The sequence below is a fragment of the Neodiprion virginianus genome, chromosome 4, assembly GCF_021901495.1.
Source record: "Neodiprion virginianus isolate iyNeoVirg1 chromosome 4, iyNeoVirg1.1, whole genome shotgun sequence".
Taxonomy (NCBI): Eukaryota; Metazoa; Arthropoda; class Insecta; order Hymenoptera; family Diprionidae; genus Neodiprion; species Neodiprion virginianus.
The window spans coordinates 5,481,624-5,503,333 of record NC_060880.1 but is presented as its reverse complement, the minus strand read 5'-3'; the positions used below and the strand labels follow the sequence as shown (position 1 = coordinate 5,503,333).

Below are 21,710 nucleotides of genomic sequence, written 5' to 3'. Positions count from 1 at the left end.
AAAAACGCGCACGTTTTCGCTGTAAAAAAACTGTATTGTTAATAAATTCTCGAAAAACAAAACGCATGCAAAAAAAAAGTATTAGTAGGTAGGTATAAGTTATATTATATTTTCATTATACACTGAGAGAAATTTTTGGTTCCGGTTACCGCTCAATCTTTAACTATTTTCATTTTTTACCGCAATCGAAAAATATAGCTCTAGGTAGAAAATGAAAATTAGTTTTCTAGCTGTTACCGGAAAGTCTGGTATCCGTTACTATTCCTTCTCATTACGATCACTGTTACTAGATTTTCTTGCGACGGTTGCGAAAATTTAATGCTCGCGCAGCAATAAATCGACGTTAAAGCCTTGTTTGACTAAAAAAGTAGAGTAAACCTCAGAAACTAATTTTGCGTTGGAACTACCAAAAAAGGATCGACGATAGCGCAAAATGGTAACGCGTACCTAGTTTTTTCGAAATTCCAGCAATATTCAAACAGTTTTTTTTAACGATACCTGTTTTACTCAATTTTTCCAGTTACTGTAACAAATAAAATTCTTCTCAGTATACAGAATGTAAGCACGTCGACGCAAGTATACAAAACCGACCCAATTCTCTACCACAAATCCGTTAATTATCTTTGTATAATATAATCAGGCTTCTGAATCGGATAATTCGATAAAAATATTTTGTTTTCCGCAAAAACCGGCAAAAAAAAAAAGGAATTAAGGTTTATATTCGTCGGAGCCCACGCATACACACAGCCACCCGTCATAAGGTATAACCTATATTATTCTCACGTAACATTTACACCTTCGAAACGCGTGCTGGGTGATGTAATTGGGACGATCAATCACACGCGGTCCGTTAGAAGCACTGTGCCGAGCAGAACCTGGCCTGGACGATTAGGGGTGAGTTCCAAGGGATTGCGGGAAGAGGGGGTGGTCGGGGGGAGGGTCAACACGCACCTTCTCACCCTCGCGTTAGGTACAAGGGAAAATACACGAAATGGTCATAGAAAGCGATGCGCTATTCTGTAAGAGAGAACCGTGAAGCATCGCATATATATATATATATATATATCCGCTCTTTCTTTCCTTCTCACTCTCCGGCGAATTTTCATTTTAATCGTATTTTCGCGAAACGTATAACGAATGAAAAAGAACAATCTGAGACGAGAAAAAAAAAAAGGAAAAAAAAAGAGACTTGGAAAAACCGAACAAACTATAACAGACGAGTGAAATATGTGAGAATATAAAAGGTCTGACGAGTGAAATATTTTTTCAGGTATAAAGGAAACGGAATTATTAATGCAGAGAAATTATATCGATGTAGAATAATTGTTGTAACAGTAGCGTTTTTAGAAAAGTAAGCAATTATAGAAATTATACAGGTTTGGATTCTTCACTGAAGTAAAATTCATTTGATGTATGGTTAATGAAAAATTGTGATATACAATGGGTGTCGTTAATAAACGACGGTTTGCATGTCGTTCGAAATAAAAAAAAAAAAAAAATTAAAGATAAAAATTAGGTACAAGTAACTGTTTCGTTTTATCGGTACTTGATTTTTCGATTGTAGCCACGAAACTCATTTTCATCTTCTGTGTGCCTAGAACTATATTTTTCGGGTACGGTGAAAAAAGGAAATAGTTAAGGAGTGTACACTAGATGTGGTTAGAAATACATTTCAGTGATCGGATGATTTTTCTACAATTGTTGAATACAATTGTTTGAAGACAGTTTTGAATTTTACCACCATACATGTGAGGCGGTGCTAATTGTTGTCCAGTTTTATAGGAACTGATATACATGTAAATAATCGAGACAATTGTTGAACGAAATCGTTGGTCAATAATTAAACAATGTCAATTTGTCAAAATACAATATTACTTCAAGTCGTTCGGCTAAAATAGTAAAATTCCTCATATTGTATGGCTGTACAAAAACATTAATGGTCTTGAAATTGACCAAAATTGACCAAATTCCTCGGCCGTTGCAGTCTTTTATTGTTGGTTAATTTTTTTAATCAATTCAGGAATTCAACATCAACATCAAAAGTATTTTGCGTTGTTGAAAATACATTTTCGCGTGTTTTTCACATATACAGAGTGATTTCTTAACGATTGCACAGTCCGTCGTTTGCTGAAAATCAAGGCACACGCGCCGCAATTTGAAATATCAGGCTGTTCGCCAGGGCGACCAACTGTCTCTAACCTAAAGAATTTTGACAGTTATGAATCGACCACAACTGCCACCGATAACTGTTAAATTTTTTGAAGTTACATACATCGCGACGAAACGTTATCTAAATTTATTACGTTTGCTCGCCACAGTTACTCTCGGATTGTTGCGCGTGCCCATTAAATTTCAGCAGACGACGGACCATGCAGTCGTTAGGAATTCACTCTGTATAAATTCGTATATTCGTATGTAACTCCGGAACTACTTGACCGATTTCAATTATTTTTCATTCGTTGAATAACTACAATGTTTGCCAGGTCTGAGGCAATAAATATTTCGTGACAATCGGATAAACAGTTTATAATATATGATGACATTTGGAAACCAAGTCGGAACGAACTCACACACTTGTGCGAACGCCGAGTAAACTCCTACAGATCAGACGGAGAAAAATCATTATATTCGAAATAGTTATCAGTGTCACGAAGTGGTTTCAAAAAAAAAAAAAAAAAAAAAGTTCGCCAAAGCATACATATCTATGTTCAATAATTTCACCGCAAGAAATTCTCACGAAGTGTTCTCGAAAAATTGTGCAAAAAAATAAAACAAATAAAAAATTACAACAACAGTTGCGAATTAGATTTCGGTTTTCGGTGCACAGTTAGTTTTTGTTTGTTTTTTATTTTTATCGTAAAAAAAAAAAAAATTTGTTAAAAAAATAAATCCCCGCCACAGGTGTTATTGCAAAATAACGCGGTACAAGTCGTCGGATGTGTGTGTGTGCAAAATGCTTGTATAAATTTACGTGTTAGCGCGGTGTTTGCCGGTGGAGAGATAAAAGGATGAAGCGTGATCCCTGACGCGACCCATCGAGGATAAATAGGGAGAGTATGGGGTTCTCCGGGGTTCTTTGCGGTACCGCAACGCCGAGCATTTGTTGTGCCGGTCCATAGTTATTAATTTTCATCTCACGGGCTGTTCCGTAACTGGCAGCCTATAGGTACATAAATATAGCCACTCTGGGGAGATATTAGACAGGTGAGAGTGTTCCCAGGGGAACAAAGCTCCCATTACCCCCACTTACGTACAACGGGTTCAGGCTGCTGCTGCCGCCGCGCTCCTCATCCGGGAAGATTCCCCCCCTCGCCCCTTCGCCGCCACCCCCTCCCTCATCCCCGCTTTCCCGCCTCCAGCCTCTTACCGGGACCCTAAAACATTCATAAGAGGTCCCGCAAGTGGTTTTTAATAAACGTGTTTAATCATCGGTGTCACGTTCCTAGCGGCGAAAATCCTTTCGGTACGGTGTCATCAGATGATAGGGGATTTATTCCGTTAACCAAATATTCTTACAACCCTTATACCGCAGAAACACACCTCCCAGTGTCTATATGTACGGACACTTACTTAACGTCGCGTTTTTACTCCCACCCCTCGAAGGAGATTCGGTTACATAAGGGTTGCCTCGTCGTATTTTTATGACCATCCACGCTCGGAGAATATATATACGGTTGTAGGTTAGACGTTACGGGTTTAAAAAAAACTTTTGTGATGATAAAGAAGAATCGGAATTTTCATTTTTAGCGTATAATTTATAGTGAAATTTGTTTAATATCGTTACGATAGTTATTGAAATAATCAGAAGTGTATTTGGTACGAATTTTGATCGTTTATTCGATATCAGAAATTTCCGACACTGATGACGATTAGGTGCACGGTGTGAATGAAATGAGCAGACTTTGCTCAAAACTGCACACTGAGAAAAATTTCATTTTTTTATAGTAACTAGAAATATTCGGTAAAACAGGTATCGCTGAGAAAACTGTTTGAATATTGTTGGAATTACGAAAAACGAGGTACGCGTAAACGTTTTGCGCTATTGTCGATCCTTTTTTTGATAATTGCAACGCAAAATCAGTTTGCGAGGTTTGCTCTACTTTTTTAATTAAATAAGGGTGTAACGTCAATTCATTGTTGCACAAGCATTAAATTTTCGCTACAGTTAGAAAAAAATCTAGCAACGGTGATCGTAATGAGAAAGAATAGTAACGGATACTAGACTTTCCGGTAACAGCTAGAAGAGTAATTTTCATTTTCTACCTAGAATTTTATTTTTCGATTGTGGTAACAAATGAAAACAGTTAACGACTGAGCGGTAGCCGAAACAAAAAATTTCTCTCAGTGCAGGAAATAATGGACACATCAAGGTTTTCGATAAACAATACCTTCGTCGACTGTAACTTTTACTATAAATTCAATAGATTTTAATCTGCATTGTCAGTAGTTTTTACTGTTTTTAGAGTAAATCTTGCATTTTAAGCACAGCTTAGTATACGAACAATCGCTGATCAAATACGCTTCCAATTTCTAATTTTTAATGATACAAGATTTGACGTATTCAGGCTTCAAAGTTGTTGCCTTTTATCCACCCTGAATTATTTCAATCACTCTATATCGTTGTTACATAATTACATTTTCACTTTCAGGGATATAATAATATTCACCTTAATAATTCATCGCATAGGTATACAAAATTTTTCGAATAAAGTATACATGTCATCAAGCGGTCTCGATTTTAGTAAAGGATACAACGATCAGTGGTAAATAAAATGCAAAAAAAAAAAACCAGTAGACTAGTAATATTACAATAATTGAAATAATATCTATAAAGAGAAAAAAAAAAACATTTCCAATAAAATATTATCAACCTACTATTACCACGAAATCACGATCGATCGGTAAAATTTTATGAGGTAAGAAAAGCGAGTTATCGAATACGCGGATATGCATATAATATATCCTTATTCCTAACCTTTTTCATCCCTGAATCGGAATGGTAAACGCATTCGATATTGCTCGATAAACGAAACCATCACGCACCGCGATATAAACCGTAAGATTTACCGGCCACTCGAAGCGCTTTCCTTTCCCCATCCGGAATTGCTTTTCCCCAACGTTTCTCCGGGCTTCTGATGTTGCGTTACTTTCCATCTTCCGACTGGCCAGAAATCACTTTGTGAATTCCTGTAGCGTCGTATTTTACAACCACCTTTGAGAACTTTTTACGGCCGGGGGTTGAAAAGTAAGAAGATGATCAAAGATTCAAAAAGCTTGCATGCACAGTTAGAAATTCCGAAATTGAAATGGTGGCGGTACGATAATTCCGATAAATGTTTCAATTCTCGAAGCGTTGCGGTTGAATGTATTCTCATTCTTTCGCAAGTTGCATTACGATTTTTGTCGAGAATCACTTTTTCTAATTTTAACCCAACTTTAAGTTTTCGAAGCTCTGGAATTCGGAAAACAGCTTTTTAAAAAAATTAAATAATTTGAAACCTGCAGAATTTTACAAGTAAACGATGCGCATGAAAAATTGCCACCTTTCGGTTTATTTGAACTTCCTGTCCCACGGGAAATAAATCGATTTTCAAAGTTTTACCGACAAACCTATACTTTGTCGTCTTTGGTACTTTTTATCAATTAAAGATTATGTTTTTCCAAGTTTATAGGTTGATTTAAAATTTTTTTATAAATATCATTTTCATTTGGCTGCCAACTCCTATCAGTTTCAGATTTTTCACTCAGCCATTTCCGAGATTATCGCAGAAGTTTGTCGCACAGATTGAGAGACTCTTTTCTCTTTTTTCTGGCGATAAAAGGTATCGCGAAAAAACAGATTTTCCGGTTCGTCTTTCAATTTTATTTTTCTTTCGCATTTTTACTGACGTAATATTTTCTATACGTTATCACAACGTGTTCAGGAAAAAATTCCAACGAATCACACAAAGAAAGGGATACGCATCTCATTCCTTTCTACAGTTTCAGTTCCGAGACTTGTAATTTCGACATTTTCGTCTCTCAAATTATTTGAAACATCGCTAAGGGCAACAACCACATGAAAAAAAAACAAAAAAGTAATTCTAATTTGTCACAAACTATTAACAATATATTTACAATTAGTGAAAACGTGCCAATATTGCCAGTGAAATATTTCGTGAAAAATTCTAAACTGATGTTTGTGACTTTCTTTTTTTCAAAACAGGCCAAAAAATTCTAATAAAATGAATCAAGAATACAATAACAAATTGCAACAAAATTTTAGCGAAAATAAAAAGATTTCTCGAAGCAACCGAATATTATCGTTGCGAAAATTAAAGTGATGGTTATACATAGATGGAGAGTAAACAAGAAATTATGCTGACGGTTAATTTCAATGCGAAAATGAAAATTTTTTAGACGATTTTAAAAAACAACGATTGTACTCTACCTAAACTGTAAGGCATGCTTCTTTGAGAAAAAATAAAATACTTTTTATATTTGACTACATAAATTTGTTATTGATAAATTATCCGATTACGTCAGTGAAGATTTCATATAATATAGTTAAAACGAAATCTCAGAATTGAATGGAAATTTTTTTCTTTCGTAAAAGCCGTTTGATCTGCGATCGAAGAATCAGTATATTATCAAGATAACGCGTGTTATATCAAAGTTTAAAGAAACGAAAATAAAATCGAGGGTGGAAAGGAATGAGAACCGCTGTTTTCGCGGTGGTTTAACACCTACTGAAGCAGTGTTTCGAGGCTTTTTCGTAACGTGTAGAGGCGTTAATCCTATCTTGCGAAGATTCGAAAATATGAAATGGGGATGGTGCCGTGGGAGAGGTAAGTGAGGTCTTGAGAGAAAGAGGGTTGGAGAAAGTGTAAAGAGAGAGAGAGAAAGAGAGAGAGAGAGAAAGAGGGTTGGATAACCATTAGTTCGCGGACAGAAAAATCCGAGGGTGCCAAGTTAGGGGTGGTAAAAGGCGGGGGGAGGGGGCGGCGTTTGTGAAAAGCATGCGCTCTTCTCACCAATCACAGAGCGCATTACTCTGCAAATCGAGAAGAACTTCTCCCGCGAGAAAAAAAATTCTCCCCAACCTTGCCTAAGACGTCGCGTCGGTTATTTCTCTCGATTATAAAGAAGAAAAAAAAAGAAAAAAAAAAACAATACGATAATTGTAAATTTGATGGAAAATGTAGACGAAAATTAACGCTTGTTCGATATATCATTTACAGTAAATATGATAGCATCCATTTGATAAATTACATACATTATAAATATTGCAATTTTATCACACGCAATTATGTAAGGGATTATTCAACGGCTGATTGATTGGGAGTAATTTTAATTCTTTTACAAGTAAATCGAGAACGTTTGAAGGATATTCTTTTCCAAGTTATCGTCGGTACTATTAAATAAGCGGATCAAAATATTATCGACAGAGTTTTTTGAATTGTAAATTTTTCACGAAAAATGAAAGGGGAATAAAATATGCATGAGATTTGATAAATAGGGATGAAATACCGCAAGAACGAACGAAAAAGGAGCGGAAAAAACTGTTCGGGGATACGGAAGACGTTTAAAACGATATATTATTGAGTTTATTCGCTTTACAAAAATACCTATACATACCTTATAACTTGAAAGCGGACGGTTGAGGAAGAAGGGGTGAGACAGACAGAGCGATAGAGAGAGAGAGAGAGAGAGAGAATAAGGGGGAGAAATACGTTGTGAAAAGCGCCCATTTTAGACTTGCAAACATATAAATCACGCCGCGAGAAAAAAGGGGTTGGGGATGCTTGAAGGGGGTTGAAGATCTTAGCCGGCACTCAAGGATCCGGCATAACACGGCCATATTCCGCGCATTCAGGGAGCGCAGAACGGGGGTCGGTCGGTTGAGTTGGAAGGAGGAGCCTTTCAATGCTGCTTGATAAAGGGGATAGTAGGCAGGATGGGGGGAGAGAAGCATACAAGAAGAAGAAAAAGAAGAAGAAGAAGAAGAAGGTGAAGAAAAGGAATAAGAAGACGTGAAACAGGACCCAGAGGGGTGCGTTAGTATGTGTATTGTGTATAGTAAGCCACGACTCGATTTTCCGAAAGCGTGTTAACCCGCACTTACACCCACGCAACACACTCTCGCCGATATTTCTCTACTCTGTAAATCTAGCAGAAGTGTATTTATTTTTTATACGATTTTTGTTTACGCTGTTCTGTTTAAAAAAATTTTTTTTTTTTTTTTTTTTATCATCCCAAGGCTTCTTTTATCGCGTCGAATAATCTTTGGCAGCGACATTTCTGGGACGAGGCTGAAGTTCCGAATTTGAAAGGGTCAGAAAGTGCCTAATTCCGGATTATTTTACGGCGAAATTTGACGTGAAGATATCGAACTTTGAAGAAACGACAATGTTTCGAGTGGTCGAAAACCCGACGGCTCACGGTTACGAAACGACAGATTCCGAAAATGAAAATTATGGCGGAGCAAAGTTCCGGAAAGTAGAGTTACGATAGAGCAGAATTCTGAAAAATAAAGGTTCGATGATGGGAAATTCAGTTAATTAAAACATACTCGCACAGCGTAATTTATTCGAATAGTGGGTTTAAAAAAATGAGAAAAAACGAAAATCAGAATTAACGAGATTCCGAATGTAAAAATGTCGAAAATAGAAAGATCAGTGGTGAAATTTTACCCAGACAGAAATTCACAGAACCAAAAATCTTGGATGATTTGGAATTTTGGTGTTTTCGATTTTTTAATTTTCTCATTTTCGCACTTTTGGAAATTTGACTTGTCAGAGTTACGTCCTTTCGGTATTTTGACCTTTCGAAATTTTGCCCTTTTAGAACTTCGAGTGTCAGGTTTTGGACCATTCGAAACTTTCATGTTCACAATCAGTTATAATTTGGAAAATTGAAATTTCTGCTCTAGCTTGAATATCTTTTCATCCTTCAATCGGAGGAACGTAAAAATTTCAACTGCTCTGATTATTGCCGATTATAGAAGGGCGTGCATTTATTCAACTTTGGCGAACGATTGTTTCTGGTACTGTAATTCGCAATGATTCTCAAAGGTTTTTGAGGATCATTTTTTAACTACGGTAAAGAATATTGTGGTTTTGTCGTAGACAAGCTTATAGAAATTAGCATTCGATAAATGTGACAAGAAAAGCCGGAGAGAAAGGCAAAAAAATAAAACCGTAAATTAAAATTAGTCAAACTATTCAAACCTTGTCAAAGGATTGCTAAAAAAAATTTTCAAGATATCAAATGCAGGTTATCGTTTAATTTCCACTCATAAGGATTCTCTTCATTCGAAGTGACGTGATTGGTGAAAATTATCAGACAGAATTTCTACTACTACTCAGATCCCGAAAGATCAATCAACACATTAGTATCGAGATTTTTCAAATTTCTTCATAACTCAAATAAATGTATAAACGACAAGTGAAAAACATCGTTGAAATACACGGGGCCAAAATTTATTTGTTAAAAATCGAACCTTTTCTTCGTTGTACGTTTATGAAGCCAGAAAATTTATTACACACGATTTTGGTTGAAAACATTTTTGCTCCCAATAACCAAAAAATCCAATAAATCGGGTGTCCGTTATTTTGCTATCACGATCGCTTGTATCACATGCGATGATAAAATATAATCATCGCAGAATAAACTAATGCCAAGATCTTATTCAGATGAAAAAAATGTAGTGCCAACACCGATACATATAATCAATGCAATCACTCTGACAAGTACGTCTTAGATCTATCAAACTTTCTTACGTGTAACTCTAACAATATATTTCATGCACATTTGTACTATCGACACAACGATACCTGCGGTTTCAAAATAAAGGAGAGGGAAATAATAGCACATTATGTAACAAGGGAATAAAGTCGAATTTTATTTCTGTGTTACATATACACTGAGATAAAATTTCATTTTTTACGATAACTAGAAAAACTAGAAAAACACGAGCATTAAATTTTCGCAACAGTTGCGAGAAAATGTATTAACAGCCATCGTAATAAGAAAGAATATTAACGGATACTAGACTTTCCGGTAACAGGTAGAAAACTAATTTTCATTTCCTACCTAGAACTATATTTTTCGATTATGGTAAAAAATGAAAATAGTCAAGGACTGAGCGGTAACCGGAACCAAAAATTTCTCTCATTGTCGGTTTAGGACTTTATTTCCGTCTCGACTCTGGCCGCGATATTCATTTGAAAATTGGGGCCTTTAAGTTGGCCTGATATTTCCCGCAGACGCGTTTTAGGAAAAAATATGTCACCTTCGTCCCGCTTTTGAGTTAAAAAAAAGTCAACTTTACGGTCGAGTCGCGAATAAAATGAAAATTTTGGATCAAAACGAACGACAAAATACCCGAACCAATACGGCGACGTCCCACTTTCGGCTTCAATGCCGCGCATAAGACGCGTTGTTAAGGGGCGGCGGGGGCCGTCCTAGAATATCCATGGTGGGGGCAGGGATGCTGGGCGGCGGGGGCGACACGTGCCACCTGTCACACGCCGGTGAGAACGGCGCCGAAGAGGGACCTGGTTGATTCCCGTTGGGATATCGGCAGTTTTCCGCATGCGGTGATCGGCGGTGGTGCAGAAGCGGATCGGGATCCGGGACCAAAATCGTTCTTGGAATACAAAGGTGGATTGAAATTTTCTGGGGATTATTCGGGAGGCGCCGCTCCCTCTGATGGTGAGAACCGGGCCCAAAAATGGAGCAGCTTCGAGGCGAAGGGCCGGAGCCATCCGGCTACGGAAGCGACTCCAGCAGCGGCGGTTCCGCCGATCAGTTTCTACGCGTCCGGAACGATGTCCGCACCGTTTCCGCTTCCGCACCGAACGCCTTCTCCATCGACAGCATCCTCGGACGGTCCCAGAGGAACCAAGGCGTCACGTCTGCCACAACCGACGGGGAACGCGATGATGACGAACAGGAGGAGAGGGACGAGGATCGAGGAAACTTCGTCAGGCCGACGGCCGTATCCGCATCCCATTCCGGTGACGATTTAACATTTTCAAGTGAAGCATGAATATTATAATAACGGACCCTTTGTGCTCTCGCCTGATTTTTTGTTGAAATCAGTGTGACGATTAGTTGCATTATACGGTTGATACTTGGTTCGAAAATTAGCAAAGAAATGATTTACAGTGCCTGGGCATCTGGCGATTCGGCTTAGTCGTCGAGAAATTAACAATTTGTGACGTCGGTTTGGAATTATCTTTAAAATAAAAGGTTCGATAATCGGGTCTAACCCTGTGAAATGACTGGTACGATCACCTTGCTTGTATATTTTTTAAATATAAAAAAACTCGCGGCTTTTTATACTGTCAGAACAAAAAATTTTGGGATGATTGGATCTTGAACTAGAAGCCTCGATGAACTTGTCCAAGTTTTTTTTTACAATTTTTCCACCGCTTTAAATGGCCGATATAAAGGCAAGACGCGAAAGACCCGACGTTTCACTTTACGTGTACTGAAAACCATGTTTCACCATAAAGATTAAGATGATCTCTTCAACCATCTCTTTCAAATATCTCGACGTGTTTTTTTTTTTTTTTTTTTGTATAAAGTCTGGACAATTATCTCTGACCGTTTTTGGATGGAAATCCATCTATATGTGAGCGCATGTGAATTTTCTTTTCTGTTTTGTTCTCCTTTTCAACCTACTGCTTCTACTTTGTTGGGGAAAAAGTTTACTTCTTTATAACCAATCCGAAAATGTAAGGTTTGCATGTCACTTGCGGATATCTCGATGTTTTTTGTTTTTCTTTTTTTTTCTCTAATGATTATATGAACCGCGTCCGCGTCCGTGTGTGTGGGTGTGTGTGTGAGTGTGTGTGTGTGTGTGTGCAATCAGTTTTTAGTCCAACGATATTTCGAGAAAGAGTAAACGAATTTTAGTCCAGATCAAGGAGAATTTTATTATTAATTTCGAACTGATTTGAGCTTGGATATAATCGCCGCAGCAGTTTTCAAGACGTGTGAATAAAAACGTCAAGAAAGAAATAAAAATGTTGATGTCTTAAGAACGAATCTGAATGATTTTGATCCCAATTAACGCGGCTCGTTTTATAATTTTGAACTGGTCAAAATTTGTGTCACATTGGCCACCAAGGCTTTAGAATTATTGACGTAACAACAAAGTCAACAAATGTTCAGAGATTTTATATCTTACTGTGTTTTTCACCGATTCACAATTACTAACTTTTTGCAAGTGAACACGTTTTACTCGTTTCGTTATTCGAGTATTCAAAGAGGTTTTTTTTTTCATAATCCAATAAAATTATAAATTTATTATGCAAAGAGCCAACCAATATTGATGTTGGGTTGTTCAATTTTATGCTGGAAACGCACCCGAGTGAAAATTTCTTATGAAGGCCTATTAGGTTCAGCCTAATTGATCGCACTTTTTTTTTTTTTTTTTGTTTTTTTACAATGGAGTGGATCCCTTTAATCGAATTTCACACGATAATCTTTTCCGATTATTCCACCAAGAGAGTCGGCGTTAAATTTTAGTTTTTGACCGTACATATTTTGTCACTGATGACGAATCCGACGCTCGAATGATATGCAGTTCATCGTACGGTGGAAAATACGTGACTAAACAAACGGTTTGAAAAACGATGACGTTGAAAAGAATCGAGTTGTATGTAATATGATGGAATTTAAAGAAAGTTTGATGGATGTTTTTATTGAATTATTTTTATATTTTTATATCGTATTTCGCAAGTAGTTTGGCAAAACGTAATTCTGTGACGTATATTTTACTTTTTCACTTGGCACAAACTTGAAAGCAGATATCTATGCAATGTACATAAAACTGAATTGAAAGTAATTCACTCAGCGACGTTACCGATGATAAAGCACATTCTCGGTTTATATAAAAACACGGTCTTATTCAATTGAATGTTACTTTTTCAATTATCGTTCTTGAGTGTAATTGAAAAATTATACAATCTAATTATACATGTTTCAAAATACTTTACTTTATGCACACGTAAGAAGCAGGATGCTTTTATCAATCCACGACGAAACTTGTCCGTTGTATAAAATTCTACCCCATTATCTAATGAAAAATTTAACACCATAAAGAACAACTGTTTGTATCTTATTGGAACTGATAATATCGTGAGAAATCAGGTTATTTCATTCTTTTCTATTGCCGAAAACTTCGTAAAAATCCTCCGAATCTAGTGAAGAATACAGAATTTTATTCGTAAATGAATTTACTACAAATCATCAGACTTAAGACAGATTTTCTTTTCTTCAGCTTGCTAATTGGTAAGGAAAGGAAATTGGGAAATGGAAGATCATGCACTGCAATAGCCGTTCTAATTCCAAGATGATAAACTTGTGATTCATACAGAAATTCATGTATATTTATTGTTATAAAAATCTAACTCGCCTTTGTCTTGCTGAGAATTCATTTACCAAGATAACAAATTGTTGATCTTTTAGAATAGAACAAGCGGTACGTAGATTTTTTTGTGGAAATCTCGTAGTTTGAAACAATTTCTGTGGTGTTTTTGATATAAAGACTTTGAAATCCAACGTTTTCAATTACTTCCTGTATCACAAGAGCTTTTTTTACTCAGCCGTAACTTCGATAACCTTCAACGAGACTTTTCAAGCCTTCGGTTTATCAAGCTTTTGTTTCGATACTTTTTAACGATCCACATATTCGCTCTAAAATGATGGAATAATAATATATTTTCACTGAAGACAAAGAATGAAGTTCGGCGTATTTGAGAAATTTTTATTAGCTTCGGTGTAGAATTTGAAACATTCCGTCTCCTGCTAATAATTTTATAATTTAATTTTCTGTTTCAGCGTTTTCAACTTCAACTTTTTTATTTACATCCTCGTGTAACCTGTGAAATAATACATGTGAAACTTTTCACCTACGGGTTCAAAGTGAATTTAAACGTAGCCTGCAAAGGCGATGATTGCCCGAGTATTTTCCTGACTTATCATAATTTTCAAAATTCCAGGCTTCGGCACGGCGCTTTACTCAACCGCAGGTCTGACCTACCCTGAAACGGCCCTAACAGACCCCGCCGGATATTCGGCAGCATCCCTGGCATCCGCTTCTCTCCTCTACAGTGGTTGGTTCGCGCAATCCAAACCTGGACAACTTTTCGGTCTACAAGGTAAGAAATTCATGATCAATCAGGCAAGAGCTTCGAAAACTTTTGAAATATTTTCCCAACGAGATTAACATTTTTTTTATCAAACCGAGGTAAATTTTGGTTTTTCGATGGAGCTGAGATTTCTTTGAACGTCTTTTCACCCTTTCCTTTCTCAATTGTTATTTTTCATGCATTTTTGAAATTTACTTGACTGATTTCTGCGCAATTGAACAAAAAAAAAAAAAAACATTCTATATTTATATCATTTGCTGAAGTTTAAATTTGTAAAAGCGAATGGATTAATTTTGTTAATTTTTTTTTTTTTTAAATTGAACACTTCAAATGGATATTCTATTCTCAGGCTATAACCTGGAATACATGTGTAAAGGGTAAGCGATTCGTATTCGGTTGGACTGAATGAAACATTATCTGTGGCTGTTTTCACACTGCGTACGCGAACAAACGATATTAATACAAGGGATTCAGATGTTATACCACGCAAATTGAGAGAAATGATAAATTAACGTAAAGAAGCAACGGAAAGGGTCAAGAGAAGTTTAAAGATTTTCCAAAATCACCAGTGCAAAATTTCGACAAATGACAGTTTAATAGAATTCTAAAGAAAAAAGTAACAATACTTTTAAAATCCAGAGAAATGCAGAAAAATTTGCTTCGCGAAATCATCGATCGAAAATGAATCCAAAAAAGAGACGAAACTTGCAAAAAAAAAAAAAAAATAAATAAAATAAAATAGAAAATCTCGAATCACCGAACAAATTTTTTTTCACAAGTTCGTTAAAACGCGATTAGTTCTTCCGAAATATGGACTCGGAAAGGAATCTTTTCCCTGTGTTGAGCGATCGTCTATCAAAATGACGTTCCCCGAAACGAATCGAGGGTGATTTTGGCACCTCCGTTACGCAGCGTGTACGAGGCGTTAGAACCGAGGTGAGATCCGCGGGTGTTGATGAGCAGCTCGCGTGCCGGAAGCTGTTAGGAAAATAGTTTGTTACTAACCGAGAACGGCTCTCTTCATATCCAATATTTCCTATTGAAGACCGGAAAAGGTGGAAAACGCAACACGATTTTGCAATCTAGGGCAGATGCGAGATTCATTGGCAATTTTTCAGAGTTAATAGAATGTTTTTATACACCAGAAACAGTCATACTTGCGGTTTTTTTTGTTTTTTTTTTCTGCTGGACGATTTTGTCACGGGTGTATATCGAGATTTTAAGATTGTAGCAGATTTTCATTAAATATGATCATTCCTCCAGAAGAATTTTTTAAACGCTTGATATTCTGATAAAACTTGTGAGAAATGAAAGAAGACCAAACGTATTTTGCTTAATACATTACATTATATTTATATTATATATATATATGTATATACATATATTACGGTGGTCCTTAATTGGGTTTGGGAAAAATTTTGACGCATTCGCCCCCAGATTGTCTCCAAATATATAGAAAAAAAATCTGTGGAAAAGACGAGCTTTCTATCTTAATGTGAAGGGTTGCCCCTGAGGACTAACTTTTTCCCAGATTTTTTAAATACATTTGGAGCCAATCTTGGGGGCGAAAGCATGAAGATTTTTCCCAACCCCAAATAATGACCATTCTAATATATATATATACATACATACATAGTTCTCGTTGTTTTAAGGGTGTATGTTCAAATTTGGATCTTTCCATTATCTACATTTTAGAGAAATTTTAAGTTTCCAGTAATTCGCTCGGACACGCAACTCGATTTAATAACAATCTAGTATCAACTTGATCGAAGTTTGATCCTCCAAGATATTCAACGATCCAAATTCAGCAACCTAGACTAAGATTTTGTTTCCTGAATCTGAAATTTCTAATCATAAGAAATTTGACTACCGCACCCTTTATTTAGCCCCTTACATCCACTCGGCATCAGCCGCGTTTCCGCTTTATAATTTTTCGTACCAAAAAAATGACACCCAATGTCATAGATCACACAGATTTCGGTGCAGCGGTGAAAATCGTCGACTTAAACTCGTGTAAAATCATTCATTCGTCACTCGAGTCGGTGTATCGGCGAGCGAAAGCCACGCCCGGCAGCGACCACCACCACCATCACCACGACCATCACCATCAACCATCGCGACAAAACTCCGGATGGCTCGAAGCGTCCGCCATGTTGTCAGAGGGCCATTTATTGGCGTTCTCGCGCTAACTACCTTCGCGAGAGGTGCTAAATAGTTGAACACACTCGTAAATCTTCCGCCCATCTCCGAGCACGGTTCATCTCGTCCTCTTCCTGCGCCTCCCGCGCAGCTTACACCTACCTTATACCTACCTACCTTACACTTACTTACCTACCTACCTGTTTCCTCGATTCTTTACACAGTATTTTCCTCCGCAGCTCGACCACACCGCTTGGCTCTTATACCGCGTAGGCAAAGACCGAGATGATCACCGTTCCGGGAAAGCTTCAATGTACAAATTCTCTCGCGGCGAATTGCCTCTAATTGTGTATCGGCAAACATCTCTGTGTGAACAACGCGATCGGTATACGAGCTGTCCGTTGAAACAGCGGTAATTGGTTAATGAACTATACATATATGTGTATATATACTGTTTCGGAGTCACGAATGTCATTTTACGAAAGCTCGTTTCGCCTGCTGGATTTGACTTATTATTTTTCATTTGAAAAGAGGAGAATATTATACCGTGTAACACTTTGATGTAAGAGCGACCTTCTATTGTTTACAGTAGAATATTCACTGTTAAAGTAATACGGTTTCGACTTTTGTAGAATACTTTTTTCTGCGTCAATCCAACACTGTCTGACGTTTTTGACGTCGAGTTTCTTTAATCGACGAAGAAAATTGTTGGGTCAATTTTAACACCGTCAATTTTTTACAGTATTTATTTACCTCCGCGCGCACTGAGAAAAATTTCATTTGTTACAGTAGCTAGAAAAATTGAGTGAAACAGGCATCGTTAAAAAAACTGTTTGAATATCGTTGGAATTACGAAAAACGAGGTACGCCTAACCATTTTGCGTTATTGTCGATCTTTTTTTGGTAATTGCAACGCAAAATCAGTTTGTGAGGTTTACTCTACTTTTTTAGTTACATAAGGCTTTAACGTCAATTTATTGTTGCACAAGCGTTAAACTTTCGCAACAGTTACGCGAAAATCTAGCAACAGTGATCGTGATGAGAAAGAATAGTAACGGATACAAGACTTTCCGGTAACGGCTATAAAACTAGTTTTCATTTTATACCTAGAAATATATTTTTCGATTGTGGTAAAAAATGAAAATAGTCGATGACTGAGCGATAGCCGAAACTAAAAATTTCTCTAAATGCATTTGCACAGCGTCGATGAACGGTCAGTACCGTAAATCAATCGAGTAAACCGAACTCATCACAAGTTATACAATTTAATAAGACAATAAATTTCTTCACATTCTTGCCTTTGGGTATAATAAATTTTAGAATGAATTGCCGTTTTTAAAATGCACTCACTAGCGTGTAATAGTGAAAGAGCGGTCCTGTACGAATCGGTAGGGAAACTGTGACACCTGCAGCAGCATCGGTCGTATAGTGACGGTTTCTCACAGGATGTGACATCGCTCTACAGAGCCGTTGAAAAAATGTAGAGATCCTTCGTATATGCGGGTATAATAATAAAGGGTCTGAGAGTTCTTCGTATAACATTGTGGCGAGCGATACATTAGGCGGGTTGAAAAACCCTTGTAAAAACTCTAAACTGTTGTTCAAACACGTGACACTATATTGGTCAACTACAGAGAACGGAGGGAAACCTCGGAGTCCTTTTCTCTCTCACTCCCTCTCTCTCTCTCTCCCTCTCTCTCTACTTTTCTCTCTCGGCACGACTAATCATTTGGTAAATACCAGACGGGTACATTATGGGTATGGTAAAAGGGCAAAATACCTGGGCTCGTCCCTAAAGGCGATGCAATTTTTAGAAAAAATCTATTAGATAAACAAACAAGACGAAAACTTCTTCACCGTTTGTTATACTGCAGAGATCGACGTTGGAAACTTTCGTTGTGCCTGCCGAGGAGACTTGTGAAATCGTGAAGTAGAATTTTTTTACGAGCTTTTAATGGCCCTCCGTTTCCATGCACGTATATGGGTATATATTTATACATATATGTATATATATATATATATTCACACACCGAGTCCTTAGCAATTTTTTTTTTTTTTTTGTTACACGACGATTCTCATAATCGATACTCATCGTCGCGTATCCGGTGGTTTTAAACTGTGAAACAAAATACCTTGGATTGTCAAATTTCATTATTATACCCGCTTAATCCTACATCAGTTTTTGTGTCGATTTAACACAATGCACAAAATAATTTTCCAGCAGAACGACTCTTGTTTACCCAATATACTTGAAATAATTTTTTGTTATTCGTAGTCCCCAGGATTTTTACACTGATTTTGCTTATGACTGATCGAGTTTTTACAAGCTTTCTTTGTCGTAAAGTCGATTGAGCAATAAGAAACATGATAGCTGAAACGTTAGTCCAAGTAATAATTCAATTTTTAAATCATCGGATATGCTAATGATTCGTTTTAACAAGAAACAAATCTTTGCTTCTACTATTAGTGTAATGAATTTTCAATCCGTTAAACTATCGAATTCGTAATGAAACAAAAAAAAAAAAAAAATAATCATTAGCCGTAGATGAAAAACATCGTACGAAGTAACCAGAGAGCAGTGATTTATTCCAATCGCATATTTTTCGGTGATAATGATTGAGCAAACTCTTGGTAAATAGCAGTAAATCTTTGACGTGTGTGTAATCGTTGTGTCGAATTGTAACCAAAGTTTCTAATCACTGGAGATTGGTACGCGTTAGTTACTTCAGCGAAACACAAGTTTTACACGTGATATATTTTTTGCCACAACGTGCAACGGCATATCCATACGCCATTGTTTCAAAAGTGACAATAATCATTTGATAATGTATGTATAAAATTCACTTACTAACGGAAATGTGTAAAACTTTTTTACACCTCGACGATAATCGCACCCAAACGTTCGAGAGGATAAATTGTTTGCCCATCTTGTTGCCACCACGCGGGTCCATTATTGACTCTAAGATGTCACACGTTACTCAAACAATCCCACATATTTTAGATATTTGGTAATTTCATTTTTCCCGTGTTTGCCAAGCGACGATTTTTAATACGGCCGTTCTAAGCGCGTGTCTGCAATTCGTATCGCGCTGTGTCCTCGTTTTCAAAACCATTGGAGTGAAAAGAAAACAAAAAAAAAAAAAAAATCATGAAAGAAACGCATCAATAGTATAAGAGAATCCTCGGTTCACTCGCAACACTGAAATTTCATTACCGCTTTCGCAAATTACAGTTTTACATCGAATAGCGGAATGAAATACGTGACGGGTGAAAGATGGTCGAGAAATCGTCGAAATTTAAAACACTGTCATTATATCTGTCAAGTTTGTTGAAATGGTCATTTGTACATGCAGAAAATCTGACCATCGGTAACTTGACTTGTACAGTGTTATCGATTTCTTGAATAAAGTCAGTCAATTAAATCTATTAGAGTAAGACAAAGGGTGAAAGCTTGGAGAATAATATTACTTATTCAAAATGTTCGCAACGAAATCACGTTCGTTTCTTTTTTTTTTCTTTTTTTTTTCCTTCATCTTTATGCTCAGCTCCAAAACCAAGCGGTAGACGATCTCGGAAGCCTGGAATAGATAGGAAACCACGACAGGCGTACAGTGCTAAGCAGCTGGAACGACTGGAGGCTGAATTCAAAGTAAGTCAACGACATGTGTCTACCTACTTACTAGCAATAAGATTCTATGGAAGTGCAACCATTGTACTTTTTTTTTTTTTTTAACTTTGTCTTCTCTTCCAAGTCATCGAAACATTTATCAGCGAAGTCATTCGCGTTTAGAACGGTCACGAAGATCGAGAATTTTTTAGTTTCGATGAAGATTTTTACCGCCTCTCATAATTCTTTGGAAACGAAAACCTCCGTCCTTTGACTGGCGAAATTTCAGACCTAGTTTAACGATGGTTACAAAACGAAAAACACAAATATCGCGGTTATTCGAGAATAAAGAAAATCTGTCGAGACTGCAGTTGCGGCAAAGTGTCGACTTATCGCAGGGTAGAATTTGCTTACATTCCGAAGGTTTCGAGACGTTGAAAATTGGATTTTGAGGAACTTTGCTGCAGTAAAGTGGTCGGCTATTTATTTTTGTACGATTGGATCGAAGAGTGCATGTATGGGATGCAGAGGCGTGTAAAAGAATTGTCGAAACAAAAATGTATCATACAAAGGATTGAAGTATCTCTTTACAATTCTTCCTAAATAACTGCTTTTAATCATCTTTAAATTATACCGATTGTAATTATCCAATTTTTTCTTCCAACTGACAAATTGGAAAGAAAACAAAATGGTCTGAGATAATTTGTATGGATTTCATTTGTGAATAGAACAAGCTAATGCTGACTACAGAACCGGATGAACCGTATCAATTTTTCGATGTACCGAAATCTTTTTTCGAAAGCTTTCTTTGTCGTTTGTCGTTTTTTTTTTTTTCTTTCTTTCTCTTGTCGTCTTAGACTCGAAACGTGTCTCGAGCAGACTGTAAACTCGAACTATCCTCGGAAAGAAAGGAGAAAAAAAAAAAATCTTGTCGACAGGTTGACAAATATCTGAGCGTGAGCAAGCGAATGGAGCTGTCAAAATCGTTGAATCTGACGGAAGTCCAGATAAAAACGTGGTTCCAAAATCGACGAACAAAGTGGAAAAAGCAGCTCACGTCGCGTATGAAGATCGCCCAACGCCAGGGACTTTTACCCCCGACGTATTTCCCGCCTGCGCAATATCCTCTGCTTCCGTACTACGCGGCGCCGCTGATGTTCGGCGCCCTGACACCAGATGACGCCACCGGTGTCGGTGTCGCAACGCTCTCACCGTGTCCCGTCGTCTCCTCGGCCGGTAACTCGGTTTGAATCCGGAATGATGCCCGGTCGGTACTGCAGACAACTGGAATATCGTTGAAACGGTTGTTCGGTTCACTGTTTTATCAAAACTGTGCTGTCGGTTGCAGCAGCGTCGAACATTTACTGGGGGAGTGCAATATTGAAAGAAACCTCAAACGTGGACGTTTTATACGACGTTTCGCGATCAAATTCACAGAGGGCGATGGACTCTGGAAATCAATTCTGTTCGACAGCGAGTGTATTTTTATTTTTCCCAGCGCGTTATCTACATTTTTGCATAATATCAATGTTGGGTATGCAGTCTCAGTTTTATTTATTTTTTTTTTTTTGTCTCAACGACCTGTCAAGAATCATTTATTATATTTGTAAGGTATATATTTTATAACTATAATGAGTAGAATTATATCATTCTGTATATATTATTATGTATATTGTAAATGTATATTATTATGTAAACGATTTAGATCATATAATATGGGAATCAATCCACCGCATTATCTTAGCATTCCCTTCATGAGTACCATTTGATTTTTCTGTCAGGTTGTCGTACACGTAAAATGTTTAGTAAAAAAAGCAGAG

General features: G+C 37.1%; 1 protein-coding gene across 1 annotated transcript; it reads left to right on the top strand.

Annotated features, from left to right (window-relative positions):
• The first annotated feature begins 10,503 nt into the window (after nucleotides 1-10,503).
• On the top strand, nucleotides 10,504-21,454 carry LOC124302654 (homeobox protein Nkx-3.1). The gene is made up of 4 exons (XM_046759025.1): nucleotides 10,504-11,000; nucleotides 13,995-14,153; nucleotides 19,829-19,932; nucleotides 20,829-21,454. Exons 1-4 carry the CDS (start codon nucleotides 10,715-10,717, stop codon nucleotides 21,138-21,140), a joined length of 861 nt encoding a protein of 286 aa, XP_046614981.1. The 5' UTR covers nucleotides 10,504-10,714; the 3' UTR covers nucleotides 21,141-21,454.
• Nucleotides 21,455-21,710: the final 256 nt, after the last annotated feature.

Coding starts and splice junctions, on each gene's coding strand:
- LOC124302654 (XM_046759025.1), top strand. CDS start 10,715: ATGGAGCAGCTTCGAGGCGAAGGGCCGGAGCCATCCGGCTACGGAAGC. Junction 14,154..19,828: donor ACAACTTTTCGGTCTACAAG/GTAAGAAATTCA, acceptor CTTTATGCTCAG/CTCCAAAACCAAGCGGTAGA. Junction 19,933..20,828: donor GACTGGAGGCTGAATTCAAA/GTAAGTCAACGA, acceptor TCTTGTCGACAG/GTTGACAAATATCTGAGCGT.